General features: G+C 49.0%; 2 protein-coding genes across 2 annotated transcripts; one reads left to right on the top strand and one right to left on the bottom strand.

The window, feature by feature from the left end:
* Window positions 1-10,898: 10,898 nt before the first annotated feature.
* On the bottom strand, window positions 10,899-11,865 carry LOC125505945 (dirigent protein 21-like). Its single transcript, XM_048670845.1, has one exon. The coding sequence runs from the start codon at window positions 11,747-11,749 to the stop codon at window positions 11,180-11,182; it is 570 nt and encodes a 189-aa protein (XP_048526802.1). The 5' UTR covers window positions 11,750-11,865; the 3' UTR covers window positions 10,899-11,179.
* A 9,515-nt stretch (window positions 11,866-21,380) lies between these two features.
* Window positions 21,381-23,631, top strand: LOC125505946. Its single transcript, XM_048670846.1, has one exon. The coding sequence runs from the start codon at window positions 21,494-21,496 to the stop codon at window positions 21,995-21,997; it is 504 nt and encodes a 167-aa protein (XP_048526803.1). The 5' UTR covers window positions 21,381-21,493; the 3' UTR covers window positions 21,998-23,631.
* The last annotated feature ends 468 nt before the right edge of the window (window positions 23,632-24,099 follow it).

Consider the following 24,099-nt stretch of genomic DNA (forward strand, 5'->3'; position numbering starts at 1 on the left):
CCCGTAGGGTCCGCACGCTTAACGTTACGATGACAGTTTCATTATGAGTTTATATATTTTGATGTACCGAAGTTTGTTCGGAGTCCCGGATGTGATCACGGACATGACGAGGAGTCTCGAAATGGTCGAGACATGAAGATTGATATATTGGAAGCCTATGTTTGGACATCGGAAGTGTTCCGGCTGAAATCGGCATTTTACCGGAGTACCGGGAGGTTACCGGAACCCCCCGGTAACCTAATGGGCCTTAATGGGCCTAGTGGAGGAAGAGGAGAGGAGGCCTAGGGGCTGCCGCGCGCCCCTCCCCCCCCAAGTCCGAATTGGACAAGGAGGGGGGGCGGCGCCCCCCCTTTCCTTTCCCCCTCTCCTCCTTCCCCCCAAGTCTTAATCCAACTAGGGAAAGGGGGGAGTCCTACTCCCGGTAGGAGTAGGACTACTCCTACGCGCCTCCTCCTAGGGCCGGCCGCACCCCCCCTTGCTCCTTTATATACGGGGGCAGGGGGCACCTCTAGACACACAAGTTGATCCTCGTGATCGTTTTCTTAGCCGTGTGCGGTGCCCCCCTCCACCATACTCCTCGATAATATTGTAGCGGTGCTTAGGCGAAGCCCTGTGACGGTAGAACATCAAGATCGTCACCACGCCGTCGTGCTGACGGAACTCTTCCCCGACAATTTGCTGGATCGAAGTCCGGGGATCGTCATCGAGCTAAACGTGTGCTAGAACTCGGAGGTGCCGTAGTTTCGGTGCTTGATCGGTCGGGCCGTGAAGACGTATGACTACATCAACCGCGTTATCATAATGCTTCCGCTTCCGGTCTACGAGGGTACGTAGACAACACTCTCCCCTCTCCTTGCTATACATCACCATGATCTTGAGTGTGCGTAGGAATTTTTTTGAAATTACTACGTTCCCCAACAGTGGCATTCGAGCCTAGGTTTTATGCATTGATGTTGTGCATGAGTAGAACACAAGTAAGTTGTGGGCGATATAAGTCATACTGCTTACCAGCATGTCACACTTTGGTTCGGCGGTATTGTTGGATGAAGCGGCCCGGACCGACATTACGCGTACGCTTACGCGAGACTGGTTTTACCGTCGTGCTATGCACATAGGTGACTAGCGGGTGTCAGTTTCTCCAACTTTAGTTGAACCGAGTGTGGCTACGCCCGGTCCTTGAGAAGGTTAAAACAACACCAACTTGACAAACTATCGTTGTGGTTTTTGATGTGTAAGTAAGAACGGTTCTTGCTAAGCCCGTAGCAGCCACGTAAAACTTGCAACAACAAAGTAGAGGACGTCTAACTTGTTTTTGCAGGGCATGTTGTGATGTGATATGGTCAAGACGTGATGAGATATAAGTTTTTGTATGAGATGATCATGTTTTGTTGAAGTTATCGGCAACTGGCAAAAGCCTTATGGTTATCTCTCTATTGCATAAGATGCAAGAGCCAAATAATTGCTTTACTTTATCGCTATACGATAGCAATAGTTGCAAAAGCAATAGTTGGCGAGACGACCATGTGACGACACATTGATATAGATCAAGATGATGGAGATCATGGTGTCATGACGGTGACGGTGGAGATCATGACGATGCTTTGGAGATGGAGATCAAAGGCACAAGATGATGATGGCCATATCATGTCACATATTTTGATTGCATGTGATGTTTATCTTTTATGCATCTTATCTTGCTTTGATTGACGGTAGCATTTTAAGATGATCTCTCACTAATTATCAAGAAGTGTTCTCCCTGAGTATGCACCGTTGCGAAAGTTCTTCGTGCTAAGACACCACGTGATGATCGGGTGTGATAGGCTCTACGTTCAAATACAACGGTTGCAAAACAGTTGCACACGCGGAATACTCAGGTTATACTTGACGAGCCAAGCATATACAGATATGGCCTCGGAACACGGAGACCGAAAGGTCGAGCATGAATCATATAGTAGATATGATCAACATGGTGATGTTCACCAATGAAACTACTCCATCTCACGTGACGATGGGACATGGTTTAGTTGATTTGGATCACATGATCACTTAGAGGATTAGAGGGATGTCTATCTAAGTGGGAGTTCTTTAGTAATATGATTAATTGAACTTAAATTTATCATGAACTTAGTACCTGATAGTATCTTGCTTGTTTATGTTTGATTGTAGATAGATGGCCCATGCTGTTGTTCCGTTGAATTTTAATGCGTTCCTTGAGAAAGCAAAGTTGAAAGATGATGGTAGCAATTACACGGACTGGGTTCGTAACTTGAGGATTATCCTCATTGCTGCACAGAAGAATTACGTCCTAGAAGCACCGCTGGGTGCCAGGCCTGTTGCTGGAGCAACACCAGATGTTATGAACGTCTGGCAGAGCAAAGCTGATGACTACTCGATAGTTCAGTGTGCCATGCTTTACGGCTTAGAATCGGGACTTCAACGACGTTTTGAACGTCATGGAGCATATGAGATGTTCCAGGAGTTGAAGTTAATATTTCAAGCAAATGCCCAGATTGAGAGATATGAAGTCTCCAATAAGTTCTATAGCTGCAAGATGGAGGAGAACAGTTCTGTCAGTGAGCATATACTCAAAATGTCTGGGTATAATAATCACTTGATTCAATTGGGAGTTAATCTTCCAGATGATTGCGTCATTGACAGAATTCTCCAATCACTTCCACCTAGCTATAAGAGCTTCGTGATGAACTATAATATGCAAGGGATGAATAAGACAATTCCCGAGCTCTTCGCAATGCTGAAAGCTGCGGAGGTAGAAATCAAGAAGGAGCATCAAGTGTTGATGGTCAACAAGATCACTAGTTTCAAGAAAAAGGGCAAAGGGAAGAAGGGGAACTTCAAAAAGAACAGCAAGCAAGTTGCTGCTCAGGAGAAGAAACCCAAATCTGGACCTAAGCCTGAAACTGAGTGCTTCTACTGCAAGCAGACTGGTCACTGGAAGCGGAACTGCCCCAAGTATTTGGCGGATAAGAAGGATGGCAAGGTGAACAAAGGTATATATGATATACATGTTAGTGACGTGTACCTTACTAATGCTCGCAGTAGCACCTGGGTATTTGATACTGGTTCTGTTGCTAATATTTGCAACTCGAAACAGGGACTATGGATTAAGCGAAGATTGGCTAAGGACGAGGTGACGATGCGCGTGGGAAATGGTTCCAAAGTCGACGTGATCGCAATCGGCACGCTACCTCTACATCTACCTTCGGGATTAGCATTAGACCTAAATAATTATTATTTGGTGCCAGCGTTGAGCATGAACATTATATGTGGATCCTGTTTAATGCGAGACGGTTATTCATTTAAATCAGAGAATAATGGTTGTTCTATTTATATGAGTAATATCTTTTATGGTCATGCACCCTTGAATAATGGTATATTCTTATTAAATCTCGATAGTAGTGACACACATATTCATAATGTTGAAGCCAAAAGATGCAGAGTTGATAATGATAGTGCAACTTATTTGTGGCACTGCCGTTTAGGTCATATCGGTGTAAAGCGCATGAAGAAACTCCATACTGATGGACTTTTGGAACCACTTGATTATGAATCACTTGGTACTTGCGAACCGTGTCTTATGGGCAAGATGACCAAAACACCGTTCTCCGGTACTATGGAGAGAGCAACAGATTTGTTAGAAATCATACATATAGATGTATGTGGTCTGATGAATGTTGAGGCTCGTGGCGGATATCGTTATTTTCTCACCTTCACAGATGACTTAAGCGGATATGGGTATATCTACTTAATGAAACATAAGTCTGAAACATTTGAAAAGTTCAAAAAAATTCAGAGTGAAGTTGAAAATCATCGTAACAAGAAAATAAAATTCCTACGATCTGATCGTGGAGGAGAATATTTGAGTTACGAGTTTGGTGTACATTTGAAACAATGCAGAATAGTTTCGCAACTCACGCCACCCGGAACACCACAACGTAATGGTGTGTCCGAACGTCGTAATCGTACTTTACTAGATATGGCACGATCTATGACGTCTCTTACTGATTTACCGCTATCATTTTGGGGTTATGCTTTAGAGACGGCCACATTCACGTTAAATAGGGCACCATCAAAATCCATTGAGACGACGCCTTATGAACTATGGTTTGGCAAGAAACCAAAGTTGTCATTTCTGAAAGTTTGGGGATGCGATGCTTATGTGAAAAAGCTTCAACCTGATAAGCTCGAACCCAAATCGGAGAAATGTGTCTTCATAGGATATCCAAAGGAAACTATTGGATACACCTTCTATCACAAATCCGAAGGCAAGACTTTTATTGCTAAATTCGGGAACTTTCTAGAGAAGGAGTTTCTCTTGAAAGAAGTGAGTGGGAGCAAAGTAGAACTTGATGAGGTAACTGTACCTGCTCCCTTATTGGAAAGTAGTACATCACAGAAACCGGTTTCTGTGACACCTACACCAATTAGTGAGGAAGCTAATGATGATGATCATGAAACTTCAGAACAAGATACTACTGAACCTCGTAGATCAACCAGAGTAAGATCCGCACCAGAGTGGTACGGTAATCCTGTTCTGGAAGTCATGCTACTAGATCATGATGAACCTACGAACTATGGAGAAGCGATGGTGAGCCAAGATTCCGCAAAATGGCTTGAAGCCATGAAATCTGAGATGGGATCCATGTATGAGAACAAAGTATGGACTTTGGTTGACTTGCCCAAAGATCGGCAAGCAATTGAGAATAAATGGATCTTCAAGAAGAAGACTGACGCTGACGGTAATGTTACTGTCTACAAAGCTCGACTTGTCGCAAAAGGTTTTCGACAAGTTCAAGGGATTGACTACGATGAGACCTTCTCACCCGTACCGATGCTTAAGTCTGTCCGAATCATGTTAGCAATTGCTGCATTTTATGATTATGAAATTTGGCAGATGGATGTCAAAACTGCATTCCTGAATGGATTTCTGGAAGAAGAGTTGTATATGATGCAGCCGGAAGGTTTTGTCGATCCAAAGGGAGCTAACAAAGTGTGCAAGCTCCAGCGATCCATTTATGAACTGGTGCAAACCTCTCGAAGTTGGAATAAACGCTTTGATAGTGTGATCAAAGCATTTGGTTTTGTACAGACTTTTGGAGAAGCCTGTATTTACAAAAAGGTGAGTGGGAGCTCTGTAGCATTTCTGATATTATATGTAGATAACATATTACTAATCGGAAATGATATAGAATTTCTGGAGAGCATAAAGGGATACTTGAATAAGAGTTTTTCAATGAAAGACCTCGGTAAGCTGCTTACATATTGGGCATTAAGATCTATAGAGATAAATCAAGACGCTTAATTGGACTTTCACAAAGCACATACCTTGACAAAATTTTGAAGAAGTTCAAAATGGATCAAGCAAAGAAAGGATTCTTGCATGTGTTACAAGGTGTGAAATTGAGTAAAACTCAATGCCCGACCACTGCAGAAGATAGAGAGAAAATGAAAGATGTTCCCTATGCTTCAGCCATAGGCTCTATCATGTATGCAATGCTGTGTACCAGACCTGATGTATGTCTTGCAATAAGTCTAGCAGGGAGGTACCAAAGTAATCCAGGAGTGGATCATTGGACAGCGGTCAAGAACATCCTGAAATACCTGAAAAGGACTAAAGATATGTTTCTCGTATATGGAGGTGACAAAGAGCTCATCGTAAATGGTTACGTTGATGCAAGCTTTGACACTGATCCGGACGATTCTAAATCGCAAACCGGATACGTGTTTACATTAAACAGTGGAGCTGTCAGTTGGTGCAGTTCTAAACAAAGCATTGTGGCGGGATCTACATGTGAAGCGGAGTACATAGCTGCTTCGGAAGCAGCAAACGAAGGAGTCTGGATGAAGGAGTTCATATCCGATCTAGGTGTCATACCTAGTGCATCGGGTCCAATGAAAATCTTTTGTGACAATACTGGTGCAATTGCCTTGGCAAAGGAATCCAGATTTCACAAGAGAACCAAGCACATCAAGAGACGCTTCAATTCCATCCGGGATCTAGTCCAGGTGGGAGACATAGAGATTTGCAAGATACATACGGATCTGAATGTAGCAGACCCGTTGACTAAGCCTCTTCCACGAGCAAAACATGATCAGCACCAAAGCTCCATGGGTGTTAGAATCATTACTGTGTAATCTAGATTATTGACTCTAGTGCAAGTGGGAGACTGAAGGAAATATGCCCTAGAGGCAACAATAAAGTTATTATTTATTTCCTTATATCATGATAAATGTTTATTATTCATGCTAGAATTTTATTAACCGGAAACATAATACTTGTGTGAATACATAGACAAACTAAACGTCACTAGTATGCCTCTACTTGACTAGCTCGTTAATCGAAGATGGTTATGTTTCCTAACCATAGACATGTGTTGTCATTTGATTAATGGGATCACATCATTAGGAGAATGATGTGATTGACATGACCCATTCCATTAGCTTAGCACCCGGTCGTTTAGTATGTTGCTATTGCTTTCTTCATGACTTATACATGTTCCTATGACTATGAGATTATGCAACTCCCGTTTGCCGGAGGAACACTTTGTGTGCTACCAAACGTCACAACGTAACTGGGTGATTATAAAGGAGCTCTACAGGTGTCTCCAAAGGTACATGTTGGGTTGACGTATTTCGAGATTAGGATTTGTCACTCCGATTGTCGGAGAGGTATCTCTGGGCCCTCTCGGTAATGCACATCACATAAGCCTTGCAAGCATTGCAACTAATGAGTTAGTTGTGAGATGATGTATTACGGAACGAGTAAAGAGACTTGCCGGTAACGAGATTGAACTAGGTATTAAGATACCGATGATCGAATTTCGGGCAAGTAACATACCGATGACAAAGGGAACAACGTATGTTGTTATGCGGTCTGACCGATAAAAGATCTTCGTAGAATATGTAGGAGCCAATATGAGCATCTAGGTTCCGCTATTGGTTATTGACCGGAGACGTGTCTCGGTCATGTCTACATTGTTCTCGAACCCGTAGGGTCCGCACGCTTAACGTTACGATGACAGTTTTATTATGAGTTTATATATTTTGATGTAACAAAGTTTGTTCGGAGTCCCGGATGTGATCACGGACATGACGAGGAGTCTCGAAATGACCGAGACATGAAGATTGACATATTGGAAGCCTATGTTTGGACATCGGAAGTGTTCCGGGTGAAATCGGCATTTTACCGGAGTACCGGGAGGTTACCGAAACCCCCCGGTAACCTAATGGGCCTTAATGGGCCTAGTGGAGGAAGAGAAGAGGAGGCCTAGGGGCTGCCGCGCGCCCCTCCCCCCCCCCCCAAGTCCGAATTGGACAAGGAGGGGGGGCGGCGCCCCCTCTTTCCTTTCCCCCTCTCCTCCTTCCCCCCAAGTCCTAATCCAACTAGGGAAAGGGGGGAGTCCTTCTCTCGGTAGGAGTAGGACTCCCCCTGTGCGCCTCCTCCTAGGGCCGGCCGCACCCCCCCCTTGCTCCTTTATATACGGGGCAGGGGGCACCTCTAGACACACAAGTTGATCCTCGTGATCGTTTTCTTAGCCGTGTGCGGTGCCCCCCTCCACCATACTCCTCGATAATATTGTAGCGGTGCTTAAGCGAAGCCGTGCGACGGTAGAGCATCAAGATCGCCACCACGCCGTCGTGCTGACGGAACTCTTCCCCGACACTTTGCTGGATCGAAGTCCGGGGATCGTCATCGAGCTGAACGTGTGCTAGAACTCGGAGGTGCCGTAGTTTCGGTGCTTGATCGGTCGGGCCGTGAAGACGTACGACTACATCAACTGCGTTATCATAACGCTTCCGCTTCCGGTCTACGAGGGTACGTAGACAACACTCTCCCCTCTCGTTGCTATACATCACCATGATCTTGAGTGTGCGTAGGAATTTTTTTTGAAATTACTACGTTCCCCAACAGGTAGACGGACTCGTCAAAAATGACGTGACGCGAGGTGATCACGCGACCGGTGGCGCGGTTGAGACAGCGATAGCCCTGGTGGTCGGATGAGTAGCCGAGGAAGACGCAAGGGGCAGAGCGCGGCGCCAGTTTGTGTGCCGTGGTGGCTGTGAGGTTGGGGTAGCATAAGCACTCGAAGACACGGAGTGGAGAGTAGTCTGGGTATGTGCCGTGAAGGAGGAAGAAGGGTGTATGGTTGTGTCGGGGGCGGCACGGCCGTCGGTTAAGGAGGAATGTGGCTGTCTGAAGCGCTTCTGCCCAGTATGCGTACGGCATGTGTGCGTGCACTAATAGCGAGCGAGTGATGTCATTGAGAGTACGGAGTGCACGCTCAGCACGGCTGTTCTGGGGAGAGGTGGACGGGTAGGACAAGCGTAGGACGGTGCCGAGTGAGGATAGGAGAGCGCGGGCGGCGGAGTTGTCGAATTCCTTGCCATTGTCTGTCTGGATGGTGAGCATGGGCAGGTTGAACTGGGTGCGCGTGAACTGGAGAAAGGCGCGTAGAGTGGGGAAAACGTCAGACTTGTGTCGAAGAGGGAAAGTCCAAGCAAAGTGCCTATAGTCGTCGAGCACAAGGAGATAGTATTGACATCCAGAAACACTTATCGTAGGTGAGGTCCATACATCACAATGCACAAGTTGAAAAGGAAAATACGAGACATGTTCAGATAAAGCAAATGGGAGCCTAGTGCTCTTTCCTAATTGACAGGCATGACAGACAGCCGACGAGGTGCTCGTGTGATCAAGAGCAAACTGACGAAGGGTGTGGTGGAGGGAGTCGGCGCCGAGGTGACCAAGGCGTTGGTGCCAAACATCCTTGGACACGGCAGTGAGGGCGTGGTGCGCACGATGAGGAGACGAGCTGGTTGTGGGGTAGAGCTCATCATCGGCAGAGTTACACCGGAGGATCACCTTCTTCGTTCTTCGATCCTTTATAGAAAAGCCAAGATCATCAAATTCCACATTAAGAGGATTTTCGCGAGCTAGCTTCTTAACAGAGATGAGGTTACGAATGAGGTGGGGGAAACGAGAACGTCGTTGAGGACGATGGGTTGGGTGGTGGTGGGTATGTGGTGTTGGCCGGTGTGCGTGACTGCAAGCGAGGAACCGTCGCCGACCACTATGCGAGAGGAAGTATAAGGGGTGGAGGAGGAAAGCATACCGGACGATGAGGCCATGTGGGAGGTGGCTCCCGTATCGAAGTACCAGTCGGCGGTGGGAGGCGCGGTTTGCTGCTGCTGCATCGTCATGGCGTTGAGCGCGTGCACGAGCGCGCTCTGGTCCCATGCCGGAGCCGGAGGAGTGTAGCCACCGCCAGGCGGAGCGGCGTACAGAGGATGAGCGGGCACCACACCAGGCTGCCAATTCGCCACGGGTGCATTGGGAGGCACACCGGGGATGACATGCTGGTGTGTGGCCGTGCCAGCGAATGGAGCGCCGCCGTGTGGACGAGGCCCGAGGATGCCGGCGCCTGGTGCGTGGGGACGCCACGGCATGGGCCAGGCATGTACCATGCCGGTCCAGGGAGCGGAGGATGGCGCAGCGGGGCGCGTCTGGTGCCCGCCCCACCGTAGCCAGAACCGTGGCCCCCGCCGGAGCCGTTGCCTCCGCCGCGGCGACCTTCGTGGCGTCCTACGCCTTGCCCTCACCGCAGTTGGAGCTGCCCTGTCCACCGCCTCCAGCGGAGTGCCCTTGCCCGCCGCCGCCACCGCCTCCAGAGCTGGTGGTGGAGTTGGGAGCGCGGGTGGCGTGGAGAGCAGTTTCGATGGTGGTGTCCGCGGCGAGACGACTCTCCTCAAGGAGAAGAAACGCCCGGCAGCGGAGAGGCGAGGGGAACGAAGTCTGCATCGTCATGATCGGGACAACATAGCGAAACCGGGGGTGAAGGCCACGGAACATGTTCAGAACCTGATCGCGATCCTGGATGGTGGCGCCGAGCTCGGCGAGGCGGTCGGTGCAGTCCTTGAGACGCGCGAAGTAGGAGAGGATGGAGGACGCCCCCTGGTCGATGCGGCAAAATTCGATGGAGAGGAACACCACCTGATGCTCGGCGTTCTCCAAAAAGAGGTTGCATATCGCCTCCCAGACGGCGGCGGCAGTGGCGCCGGGCTGATGGATGAGGCCGAAGACCTCCGGGGAGACGCGGTTGTAGAGCCAAGACACGATATGAGCGTCATCTTGGATCCAGAGCGGGTCTCCGGCCCGAGGTGAACTGGAGATGTGGTCGGTGACGCCATGTTTTTGGAAGGTGACCTCGAAGAGAGTGCGCCAGTGGGAGAAATTGGGGGGGGGGGTTGAGAGAGAGCAGATGGGGACGTGGTGGTTGATGAAGACAGCGGCCAGATGAGTGGGATGGGGGGCGGCTGTAGAGGAGGAGGCAGTGGGATCGGGGACGAACATAGCACCCTGCCCAAATGCGGCAGGCGTGAGGGGAGTGAGGACGGGCGCGCGGGTGCGCGGCGGTGTCGCGGCGAAGCCGCCGAGGCCGTGGTTGGAGAAGGGAGGGGGTGGGAGAGGAGGTGGTGGAGGGGGCGGCGGCGTCGCCATGCACCGGCGAGAGAGGGAGCGATGGAGGTTTACAGGCGAGGGAGAGACCCAGCGTCTCATACCATGTGAGAGGGAGAATGAATGGGCAATCGCACCTTAGGTGCTGCCAATGGCGTAGTTCTCATTATATACGAGTGTACAGGTTACAACAGGGGCGCGGAGCACCGTGGGTGGCGACGTGCATGAGATCGTGGGATCATGCAGTCGTGCATGTAGAGAAGAGGACGGAAAGAGAAGTTTGACTGGCTAACACTAAGAACACACCTGATCCCCCCAAAAATGTGTAACAGTTATACATTCTTGTTTTTATTTTCCGATCAGCACAAGACGTACGAACTTGGACAAATGAAGTTGCCACACCACGTTATGCAAGAGGTGAAGAAAACATTAAAAAAACTACTGACTCCGTTCCAAATTACTCGTCGAGGTTTTAGTTTAAATTTGAACTAAAACCATAACGAGTAATTTGGAACAGAGGGAGTGGTGATTAGGCAACGTTTGGCGCATCACTCTCACGCAATCAACCCAAAGCTGCATTAGCATTACAGGCTTACAGTTTCGGGAATATATGTCGCAAACTCAAAAACAGCAAAAAAGGAAAATAAAGGGAACGCTAATCGGCTCTCATCTCGTAGACTCGCACGCACAGCTGTCAGTCGTTGTTTACCCAGCGCCAGCGGACGCGACGCTCAGGCTCAGCTCAAGACGCAACGCCGTCGCGGTGGCGCCGCCGTCGTCCAGCCGCCTCCCCCGCTCCGGGCCCAGGACGGCGCCGCGCCCGCGCGCGAACGCGAACGCGCCCGTGCCGCCCACCACACGGAGCGCCTCCTCCCGCGGCGCCTCCTTGCTCCTGGCCACCTCCACGCAGAGGCCGCCGGACAGCCCGGGCGCGTCGAACGCCAGGTGCACCGTGTCGAACGCCGACATCGCCGAGCCGCGCTCGCCCGGGAGCACGAACCCCGAGGCCGCGCCGACGGCCGCCGACGTGATCTCCGGCCCCGCCGTCATCCGGTGGCGGAACACCAGCGCGCTCGCCACCCGTTCGTCTCCGTGAGCCGCGCCTTGCTGCCGCCTCACGGCACCAGACGCGGCCGGATGGATGTACACCGTGATATCGCGGAGGCCCCGGGGGCGCGCGGTGGACCGGTGGGGGAGAGGGGAGACGGTGGCGAGCAGGACGACGGCGAGGACGGCCGCGGCGATCACCACGCAGAAGATGACCCTGCCCAGCATTATCACGGCCGACTCATTATGCGCCGTGGTCTGGTTTTTTGCTTACCTAGGACAGCCAAATGCAGCAGGAGTAGTGGTCACCGCGGTGAGCATTCTGGCTACAACAGAGTGGTTGCGCCTAGTACTTAATCCATTGCCATGACGCATAGGGTCAAACGTTAACCAATCCATTGACGAAAGGGGCGACGTCGATTAAGTAGAAACACACGGCGTTCTCAGTGCGGTTGGGCCGGTGGAGCATCCGCCATGTGCAAGAGCGCAACCACTTTCCCGCGCGGTGCTGGCTAGTTCTTCTTCTTTTTTACGCGCACAATTCGAGATGCAAGATCGTTTGCCAAATGGAAAAACGATGCAAAATCGACAACTTTGCAGCAGTTCATACTTTTCTTCGATGCAGTTCGTTTACGAAAAGACCGGTTCGATACAGTTCATATTCTCTGTTTGAAGATGCGGACAGCTGAGGCATCAAAGTCAAAACGTGCCAGCAGTGTGCATGGCTACTGACTACACTGTTTGTTGGGCCTACCCCTACTGGCCTCATATCCATCACGTTACCTTACCAGGGGTGATGCCCCTGGCTGAAAGCCAATGAATCTTTTTCTGGCTCGGGTCGACTGGAGATCATTTTCAAAGGCCTTCCGAATGCGTGCTCCAGGTTTCCCGTGTGATTATCGTAATCCTCTCGGGTGGGGCAGCGAGCCGAGCGGTGACGCAGCCAGTGGACAATGATAGTTAAGGGCAAGGTTTGGTGAGCGAGATTTCAAATCACTCGAGTCAGCAAGCGAGCCCGATTTCCGTCGACGAGACAAAACTGCGATATCCAGCATGTGGTGCAAATGCCACCACACGGTTCGGCTCACAGTGGCTTAACACCAATTATGTGACCCGTTGATTCGACGTAAAAAATACAGGGATAGATAGATACATACACTAAACTATACACGCGGAAGTGTCAGCAGCAGCAAGCATCGGCCAAACTCCGGCATCCACCACAGATCCAAACGCTTGGCATAGCCCCACAATAATGCACACAGGAAACAGCAACAGAAGCCTACAAGGGGCCAAGAGCCCAAGAGTGTGTGCGTACCCAACGAACAGAACTGCAATCCAACATTTTAAAACAATTGGGACGAAAACAGAGGTCCTCCGTATGATTGGGAGGGGGGAGCCATCAAGGGATGCAGGGCACCCAATCAGATTCGGGCCGGACCAAAGCCCGATCATCATTGGGGCGATGTTCACTGCACTGTGCGAGGTGGATCCCATCGAGATCCATCCGTTCCTACATCACGAGCGCGGATTAGTCTAACGGCGAGTTAGGGGGAGGCGGAAGGATCGTGGGACAGGAGGCGGAGAAGAGGGGAGGAGGAGCACACGCATGTTCGCGGGGTGCAGAGGGACAGGATAGGGGATCTGCACAGGAGGGAAGGAGGGCAGCGGGCGCCACTGTGTGGTGCACTTGGGTTGGGTGAGGGGTGACTTGTGCCCCGCCACCAGTCACCACCTTGGGTACTCGGCGCACGCATCCTCCCTCCGCGGACTACTCGCCCGCTTGGATCTTGTGTCGGCGCTTGGACTTGTTGGACCAATCGATCACTGCCTCAGACGCCGAATTTTCCAAGGGTTGGGAAAGGGATGGCTCTCATCTGCATAGCATTTCTGCCAGGTTACCCTTCGGATTGATCTAGTGGGTTGATTTCGATTGCGGACTGTAATTTTTGTACTAAAGGAGTGTCGGGGGGACAAAAGCCAAAACATGAATAACTAAGAGGACAAAGATTGATCTTTTCCTTTTCTAATCCCCGTACAGTAAATTTTCTTCACTGATTTGCCTAAGGCTGGGGGGCCAATGCCCCCTCAGCCTTGCACTAAGCTCCGCCACTGCCAATGAAGTATCTCTGAAAGAGTTTGACGATATTTATCTCGTGCACATGGCGGTAACATAAAAATTAGACCTATTTGCAATTCCTCGGGTAACTGGAAACATTTTTTGGACCATCACTTTTCGATTTCGTGGACAATGATTTGGTGAAGATAGAGATGACGCGGATCGACCCGGCTTCACGACAGAGACGATGTCGAGAGTTGACTAGTGCGGGTGGGAGCTTTAGAGCAACTCCAACAGCCCCCTAAAAATCTTTTCGTAAAACCAGTTTTTCGGGCTTCACGTAAAATCTAGGGGAAGTTGTCCAAGAGCAAACTTCTGTGACTTCCCATAAACTTCTTCCCCAAAATTTTCAATTGTCCCATTTTTCATTAAACAAAAATAGAAAAGACATATGCATATGTCTACATAACATCATATAGTTTTTATGCGAGTTTGATGTCCATTTGATCATATAGTACGTACTAGAAGAGTTGGGCATGCTTTGCTCCGCCGTTGGATTTTAAGAAAAAATTACAACCTTTATCATGGTTTATTGGTGCCAAATACCTTAGATTTAACTAACAGAATTTTCTTGCATGTCACTATAAATAATATCATTGGAAACTGTGTTTAAATACAAACCCAACAATATAATTTTGGTGACATGCATTTACATTTTGTAGTTAAATCCATGGTCAAAATTTGAAACAAAATACAAAGGGAACCAATAAACTAGAACGGTGGTAGTTCTCCCTAAGTTTCAAAAATTATGGTGATTAGTTTTTTGAAAAGTCAAACCTATTTAAGTTTGACCAAATTTATAGAGAAATATATCAATATCCATAATATCAAATTGGTAGCATCAGATTCATTATGAAATGAATTTTCATACTTTATTTAATTAGTATTATGGATGTCGATATTTTTTGCTCTAAACTTGGTCAAAGTTCATGAAATTTATCTTTTTAAAAACTAATACACTTTATATTTTGGAACCGGTGGAATATTTGGTTTGGCAAGTGGGAAGACGATGGAGTGTGTTTTCTATTTTCTATAATCTGATATTTTAATGGGCCTTTCGTGGTGTGGTTTTGTATTATCTTCTAATCAACGTATATTTATGTGGAGAGATTTTCTACGTTGGTGGCTGCATGTATTATATTAGTTCTACGGTATCAAATGTTGGTGCTTCTTTTTTCTAGGCGATGAGAGGGTGCGCGAGATTGATATGTTTTACAGTGTGGTTCTTGCCGATTGATTTGAAAAATTATTGACCTGGTCAAAGTGTGAACCAATTTCAAATTGAACTAGAACAATGCCCGTGCGTTGCAGCGGGATATAAACATTCTAGTACATTAGCTTGTGATTTATCTGTCTATAATATGCGATTGTGTAAATAACTGTTCATAAAAAAATTATATGATTTTTCTTATATTTTGATCAGAAGTGATTTGCCTGCCCATAGTATGCGATTGTGTAAATAAATGTTCATCAAATTCTGCCCCTGATTTACCTTATATTTTGATCAGAAGTTTGGTAAGTAAATTAAAGTAGAATTGGTTCAGAAGGTAAGTAAATTAATGTGATTGATTATTACACGGTGAAGGTTGGATGAAGGGGGTGATGGAAGAAAGGTGAAACGGGAACATTACATTCTTTTTAAGTAGTAGAGATATCTCAATCGACCGCTCCTCCCCGCCCCCCTCGCAAAAAAAAGAATACCTCAATCGAATGCAAGAGCTCCAAAATTAGGTGGCATAGTGAATTAAAAGAATTGAATGAGAGAACTTGGGTGACTCAATTTTAAATTAAACACCTCAATTGACTAGGAGGCATTAAAAATTAGGGAACATGGGCAATCGATTAGGAGAGCTTCAAAATTAGGAAGCATAGTGAATTAAAAGAATTGAATGACATAACCCCTAGGGAATTGTTGACTTAGGTGGCCCTATTCTAAACTGGAGACCTCAATTGACTGTGAGGTCTTAAAATTTAAGCAACATAGTGTAGTTAATAGATGGACTATTTAATTATGGTATGTAAGATGCTAATGTTGTGTCGGTATCCAATTGTGCACATTAGTAGTTTAAATATGTGTTTCAAATGAATCTGTGTGAAAAATTATGTTCAATTTTTTAAAAGGATCAGATTTTAGGGGATTTGTTAGGCGAGCAAAAGTTATTTCCCTAGAGAAAATTAGAAAGATGTGATAGAAGAGAAACTTCACACTATTAGTTAAGAATTTAGGATCTGTTGGAGACGCCTTTAGTAAGGAGATGCCCTTAGTGATGCTAAGGTTGAGCTGGAAACAACTCGACGAGGCCATGCCATGCAAAACTGTACAAGTGTAAGATCAGATAGAACAATGTGTCACATATTACCTCTCAAATCAAAAGTGTATCGCATATGGAACCCTGATCGATATGCCGATATGCGATCTACTACTAGACGTCAAGACTTTTCCTCCCAAGATGGCGATGGATTGGATGGCCACGGATGCTCACCTGTCCAAGTTGCAGAGCTGAACATGGCATGAATGGTACTATTTCCCAAGAGATGGACCTGCGCCGAAATGGTTTGAGAAGTACAGTAGCAAACTATGGTCTCCCGGTTTGAGATTTCAACATCTTCCTCGACAAACTGTCGACACGGGATTGCGAAACGGGCAGTGCAACTTGCAGGGTAGCCATCTGCAGCATTGCGGGCTCGTGCATCTGCGCCCCACGGCCGCAGCAACAACGACCCGAGATATCCACGGCCAAGGAAAGAGAAAAACCACCAATCTACATTCCGGGGTCTCATCAATCATCGTTAACCACAGCGCAACGAAAACGATTCCACATGACAGCGTGAGATAAGATGAGAATAGGCAGTCTGATCGATCTTTGTTAAATCCCGCTCATCACCCGCACGCCACGCCGTGAGAGCCAACCGTTTCCATCTGATCCCCATTTTTTCTTTGTTCTTCAACCTCCTCCTCGCCTTGATACCTGACAGAAAACGACATGTTTCATTTCATATATCAACTAGCAAGATGCTCGCGCATTACACGGAACATCAAGATGCATTTTTTTTAATATAAAACACCTTCTCTCAATCTTAATTGGCGTTGAGAAGGTTGAGATTGATCTGACAGACTTCAAACAAAGTAAGTGGCAACGGTTTAGTAAAAATATCAGCAAGTTGATTTTTAAACGAGGTGAACTTGATATGTAATAGCTTCTGTGCAACTCGTTCCCACACAAAATGAAAGTAAACTTCGACATGCTTCGTCCTTGCGCGAAATACTGGGTTGGATGAAAGGTATGAGGCTCCAATATTATCACACCATAGAATTGGAGGTATATCTTGAGGAATACCCAACTCACGTAGCAAGGATTATACCCAAATGAGTTCAGCAATAGCATTGGCAACAACTTATGTACTACTCCGAGAAACAATGGCTTGCTTTCGAGAATTCCAGGCGCTCAAGTTTGACCCAAACAACACAACATATCCCGCTTAGATCGTCGATCATCATGACTCCCAGCCAGTCCGCATCAGAAAAGGCAGACAATACTCCAGAGGACGTTGGACGAAGATGCAAAGCAAAAGAAGCAGTGCGATGAACATAACGCATAATGCGTTTAACTGGAGACCAATGTGTGTCATAAGGCTCATGAAGATATTGGCAGACATGGTTAACTATGAAAGAAAGATCCGGCCGAGTGATGACAATACTGCGATACTCTGTAGCGCCCTCGGAAGAAAGAAGCACACCAACATCGGTGTAGTAATAGGTTTGCACTTCATCATACCCGCTTGTCGAAGGAGATCCGAAGAATATTTCTTCTAAGTGAGAGAGAGACTAGCAACAATGTGAGTCACTTCTAAGCCCATAAAATAGTGGAGAGGACCAAGATCCTTAACTGCAAAATCATGTCGAGTATTTAAGATTGACATGTTGTCGAAACCTAGTATGATCCTATGTAATGCGTAAAATCGAGAGGTTTGAAGGAAATCGCACGAACTCCAGGGGTGCGTGTCTTCTCATTATATATAACAAGGGATAGTAGATGTACAAGGTATATCCCAATCATATATGATGTGGATGCTAACAGTACTTAAAGCATCCACAGATCGGTGCCCCATATCTGTCTCAAAACGTCCGAGCAAGCTGTTTGGTCAATGTTCGAATGAAAAAACACCACTCAACCGGGCTCCCACAACCGCTAATAAGACCTCTTTCAATGGACTGTTGACAGTTTGAGATTTCAACATCTTTCTCGACAAACTGTCGACACGGGATCGCGAACGGGCAGTGCAACTTGCAGGGTAGCCATCTGCAGCATTGCGGGCTCGTGGAGCTGCGCCCCACGGCCACGGCAACAACGACCCGAGAGAAGAGATCCACGGGCAAAGAAAGAGGAAAAGAAGCACCGATCTAGTAGGTTCCAGAGCCAGCACCGACCTAGTACGTTCCAGAGTCTCGCCAGTCATGGTCAACCACATGGCAACGAAAACGATTCCACCGCTTCCATCGTCCGCCTCGCCTTGATACCTGACAGACAGCGACATGCTTCTTTTCATAATGTCAAAATCAGCGAGTTAGCCAGCCATGAGGCATTGGCAAGCGTAGCGTAGGTACGTAGCCTGTAACCCTGATGATTCTCGTCGCGGAGGCAAGTTGGATCCGGCACATGACCGAGAATTCGGGTGTCCCTCCGGTGTCGGCACCACGGCACGCCGGGGAGAACAGGCGAGCTGGCCGTAGATTCGGCGTGATCACCCGTCGCCCAACAGAGCGAACCTTTTCTCCCCCGCGCGTCTACACTTCCGCGGTCGCATGCAGTGCATCATGGGTCTGATTAGGGTTTTTAAACAAAACGTAGATGTCGCCGTTGTGTTGGAGCGACAGCACTAAGATAATCCAAGCCGTTTGACTGCAAGCCTGGCGCTGCAGTGCAGAGAAATGTGTTCGGTAGCCCGGTTCAGAGGACTGACGAGACGAGAGCAGAGGTTAATTTGGTGGCAGCTGCGTTCGTTGCACGTGGAATCTTTTTGCGTAGAAAATTCAGGGCTGTTAGTGTAAGTGCATCGCGCGAGCAATCCGGTACCGAGATTAATTTTTGATGTTGATTGCACACACTAACTAACCCAGTTGTCAGAACAGATAAAGAAAGTAGTACACTGTAACAGACTGTGCAGTTATAATACACTGTAATGTTTGCCATCTGTCCAGTCTTGTGACCTGTGATGCATGGATTCAGCCAGGGAGAGTAACGGGTGAAGGGATGAAGAAGATGGTGATCGATGATGGTTCATGCACCGGGCACTGCTATGAGCTGTAGGACGCGACGTTCCCTTCAAGAGGTTCAGCTCACCAGTTCAACGGGCGCGTCCACGTAGCGTACGTACGTACGCGGGGCGGGTAGGGCCTGCCTAGACGCCATCGGCTGGGCTCCGGGACTCCGGCTAGGTGCGTGCATCGCTCGGGGGCACGGATGATTGGCGAGTGTCGGAGGATCGGAGGAGGAAATGCTGCGCGATCCGGACGCACGCACGGACGGACGCAACACAAAATCAAACTGTGCGCTGCGCTGTTCGTCCGCCCATTCAAGGGCAGCCAGTGCCAATGATGGCCGGAGCATGGGCTCGCCTGGCGGCAACTTCTCTGTTCTCCAGTTGTACGCACGTACGTCTAGCATGGACAATGCTGCATGTTTTCGAGAGTTTTGGCGCTCTTTTTTCCCGATCTCGATCTGATCGGCCCGTTTCCTTCTGGCTGGCTCCGGAGTCCACGCATGGCGTATGGACGATGGTTTATGGGGCATGGCAAGCACTGCGCGCCCAGCTAAGCTTTGCTGCACTGTACATGCAGGCCATGAAAGCGTGGGAGCGAGAGATCTCAGAGCGATTGCAGGGCGCGGCGGGGCCGGGGCTGACTATGCATGCATGTAGCTGTACAAATCTGACATTGTACAGGCAGAGGAGGACGCTCATGAACTGTAGAGCAATACAAACATGGGTGAAGCGTGCGTACGAATGGCCGCAAGGAATCCTATGCCTAAGTTTAGAAATAACTGATGCTGAGAAAGAAAAAGAGAGAAACGATTTGCAGATCGATCATTTCTCTCTTTCCTTTTTCTCTTGCGGGAACGCTTTACCTCTTTCCATTCTTTTTTTTTTGAACATTACCTCTTTCCATTCGAAGGACGCGCTATATATAGAGAGAGGGAGATGCTAGTACTTTAATTCCCCCCTCGGTTGTAAAAGTATATAGCGTGTAGATTTTATACTAAACCCTAAACTTCATTTAATTTCACTGTCAAGAATATAAAAATATACTACTAATTTTATCACATAAATATAAAATCGTGATTTTTTTAGGGCTTCATCTCGTGATATTTATTTGACATTGCATATACTCCCTCCGTTCCTAAATATAATTCTTTTTAGACATTTCACTAGAAACTACATACGGATGTACATAGATATATTTTAGAGTGTAGATTCACTCATTTTACTCCGTATGTAGTCCATAGTGAAATATCCAAAAAGACTTATATTTAGGAACGGAGAGAGTAGTACATACTCGTAGTATTTTTTAATAAATTTGGTTAAGTCTTACAAATATGGACTTTTCAAAGAAAAACATAACAATATTTTAAAACGAGATATATCTAAAACCCCAGGTTACTACTGTCTATCTTTTGAATATGTGACGTTTCTTAACAAGTCCTGCATTGGCGCCTCATGATAGGCGCGATGTTGGTACTTTGCGCAGGAGATCCAGGAAATCCATATCCAACATGGCGGAGAAAATGGCGCGAAGTTGCCAACTTTGGCGGATCCTCCGCCGATTCTGTGATCCTGCATACAAGCGGCCCCTCCCCCACTGCAATCATCAACCATCATCTCCTTTTCCCCGTTCCGTTCTTCTTCCTCGCCGTTTCCTCGGCTTCCAAAAGCTCCTATCTAAAATACCCCTAGATCAAAAAACTAAGCGCCTTTGCTTTGCCCAATGATGCGCAGCACACACGATCAAATGATCTCGCCGGCGAAAAAGAAGCATCACACGACACAATGTAGTAGTAGCGCTTCACTTCGTGCTTGGGACTTGACATGCAGTGATCCCACTCACTCGCCTTCAGCTCGTGGGATAAAGCAGCGCTCTGCTCCTGTGCACGCACGTCCTCTGTTTCTCCCGCACGCACACAGTTACTACACAATGTGTTACCACGTCAGCAGCCACTGAACCGTGGGCCGCCGCAGTGCCAACGTGCCATGCATGCGGCACAGCTCCGCACAACGCGACGCTGGTACCAGTAGGCTATATAGACTAGCCACAATGGAGAGTAACATACACTGGTAACATACATATTTTTTTAGACTACGTTACTATCTTTATAGTGGGTAGTAACTTAAATGTGGTAACATGCAAAGATTCATTTATTATGTTATAGACTTATATTACATTAGGACATGTGATGTTACAGTAACTAGCTAAATTATTACAACTAGCTCTCTCCTTATTAATTCGTTGTCACATAAGCAAATTTTTTGGGTTGGATCCGATGTTATTAGTGAAGTTACTCCCACTGTGGCTGGTCTGAGGTGGTGTACTCTACCAGACGGGACGTCCCTAGGTACACGTCCGCACAGTCCGCGCATTTACGCGCGTGCCCCGCATGCAAGCTGTCCCCAACAACCTCCAGGTTGGCATCCTCCTCCGCCGCGACACCGCCCGGCGGGTCGTCGCCCCCTATATATACGCTCACGGCTCACTCCTCCCCACAAGACACAACCACCGCCGTGCGCGCGCAGCTCGAGCTCTGCTCCTCCCTTCACCTCGGATTAATAAACTTCGGCGCCGATTTTTACTATAATATTTTACCATGGGCGCGTGCAACTCGTGCGAGGCGACGGCCGTGGCGGCGGTCACGGGGGCCTCCGCGGTGGGCGAGGCCACGGCGGCAAGGGTCGTGCTCGCGGACGGCCAGCTGCAGCGGTTCCCCGGGGGCACCCGGGCGTCGCAGGCCATGAAGGCCGCGGCGGCTCCCGCGGGCGCGTGCTTCCTGTGCAGCGCCGACGGGCTCGAGCTCGGCGGCGCGGTGGCCGCGGTGGTGGGCGACGAGGAGCTGCAGCCCGGGCAGCTCTACTTCGTGCTGCCCGCGGCGATGCGGCGGCGGGCGCTGCAGGCGGAGGAGATGGCCGCGCTCGCGATCCGCGCCAGCGCCGCGCTGGCCGGCGACCACGACGGCCCGCTCGTGTTCCCCGACTCGGCCAGTGGCGCCCCCGCGGCGAGGAGCGGCGCGAAGGGCGGGTCCCGCCGGCGGTCGCGGAGGGCGCCCAGCCTCGGGCGCGACTTCGTGCCGGATCTCGGCGCCATTGCCGAGTAGCCGCTGGCCTGGCCGGCAAGATGGATCGACCGAACCGGACGCGCGGCGGGCGGCGAGGAAAATAACCCGAGTGTAGAGTTACGTGTAAACTAATCCAGTGGAGGGAGATTTGGTTTGACTAATGCTAATCTAGTGTAGTTGGGGGGGGGGGGGGGGGAGGCTAAACAAGCTCTGCTTAGCTGTAGCTACTGCCGCACGTTCCAGTGTAGTGCGCATGTTGTACAAGAAAGACGCGTAGGCACATTGCATTGCGTATTTTTTTGATCCTGATCCGTCGAAGGGCCGTCTGAAATCTAGACTGGACGCCATGGTCTCCCGTGTGTGGCTGACGGGTGGGTCCCACGACGCTTAATGTCCAGCACTGCCGCCAGAATGGGGCGTTCTTCTGACGAAATGACGTGCCGAATGGCCAGATCGATGCTTAGCCATGCGCCCATCGTATTAAAGCCGTTGGTAAATGGAGTGTATTTTGGTACGCCTACGCGTTAATCCGGTCGCTTTTTGCGCCTTTTCTTTAAAAAAAAAGGTCGGTTGCTTTCTGCATTTGCCCCTGGTATTTGTGGTGGTGCCTTGGGAGGGAAGGAGAAGCGCGGGGAGGTAGTGTGGGCTAAGCAAAGGCCATTTCGGTACGAGGAAGACGACAAGGGGGGACCTTTTCTCAGCTTTTCTGTCTAATCCTCTCGCGCGCGACATGGCCGCCTCCCGTCGCTCGCCTACAGCCCGCACCACTGCTGCCTGCCGCCACTCGTTCGTGGCCGTGCGCTCGCCGGCGCAACTTGGCAAAGCAAGATATTCCACGGATGAGCTGACGGCGGCAGCCGAGGACGATGATTCGTTTTCCCGGGGCCGGCTTTATTATCTCGCCATGCTCCCGGCGACTGGTCGATGTGCCCGGCGAACAGATTCGTTCGTCCGGATAAGCGCAGTAGAAAGAAGGCCGTACGTCTTTGAGACGTCGCCGGGTCCGGATCCAATGCTATGCTATGCTATCTGAGGCGGATCTGTTACAGGTCCGGCGTCGAGTTTTGTCGGAATAAAATCGCCTCTACGTTGTTCGTCGATGCCAACAGTTTGGATCGGCCTCACGGAGCTGAATATGTTCTTGTACAAAACGCATCGCGCGTACGTATGGATTAGATTAGATAGAGGCGGCCGGCCGGATATACGGGACGGGAGCACAGTTAAAAGTGATAGCCTGATAAGACAGTGGTGCGGATCCAGCGATCGGCGGTAGACAGGCGAGTCATTGTCAGCCGTTGCTTTAGTATATAAAGTACGTAGTTAAAGCAGACTACTTGACGTGCACGCACCGGCCCGTTGGCGGGCTGCCTGGATTTATCTCAACTGGATTTTCATCTCGATCATCGCATTTCTACTGTGCGTGTAGCATTTCGTACGTGGCTCAGCTGGCACGTACGTATTCCTTGAGTGGTGGCTCAGCTGGCACGTACGAAATGCTGCCTCTTGTTAAACATTGTATTATGACGTGTGCGTGAGTATGGTTGTTGTAATATGGTTAGGCTTAGAGATATGATCCTATAGTTTGTTAGATTACTTGGAGATCAATCTTAGCCTAACTAAACCTTGTAATCTCTTGGCCTTGAGCCCTATATTAACACGCACGTGTCCCTGCAGCTTTGTATATGTTTAAGCCTAATTTTTTACATGGTATACAGAGCCGCTCCCTTCCATCGCATCTAGATGTCTTCGTCGTTCTCCTCCGCCATGGCCGCACCCTCCCTCGCTTCCATCGGCCATACCATCACGAAAAAGCTGAACCGTGAGAATTTCCTTGTCTGGAGGGCGCAGGTACTACCGCATGTTCGCGCGGCGGGCATGATGGGGTTCCTGGACGGTTCCCAGAAGGAACCCGACGCCGAGATCCGCACGGAGAGGGACGTCGCCGGCAAGAAGGAGGTCACCGTCGCCGCCAACCCAGAGCACGCCATCTAGGTTACCCAGGACCAGCAGGTGCTCTCATTTTTGATCGCTTCCCTTTCTCGCGAAGTGCTCCTACAGGTCAGCAACTGCACGACGGCCGCCGCCACCTGGAGCGCTCTTCTCCAGAGCTTCTCCTCGCAATCCCGCGCCCGCATCATCCA

The sequence above is a fragment of the Triticum urartu genome, chromosome 5 (assembly GCF_003073215.2).
Source record: "Triticum urartu cultivar G1812 chromosome 5, Tu2.1, whole genome shotgun sequence".
Lineage (NCBI taxonomy): Eukaryota > Viridiplantae > Streptophyta > Magnoliopsida > Poales > Poaceae > Triticum > Triticum urartu.

Excerpts from the sequence above, each read along its gene's own strand:
- LOC125505945 (XM_048670845.1), bottom strand. The coding sequence starts at position 11,749 with ATGCTGGGCAGGGTCATCTTCTGCGTGGTGATCGCCGCGGCCGTCCTC.
- LOC125505946 (XM_048670846.1), top strand. The coding sequence starts at position 21,494 with ATGGGCGCGTGCAACTCGTGCGAGGCGACGGCCGTGGCGGCGGTCACG.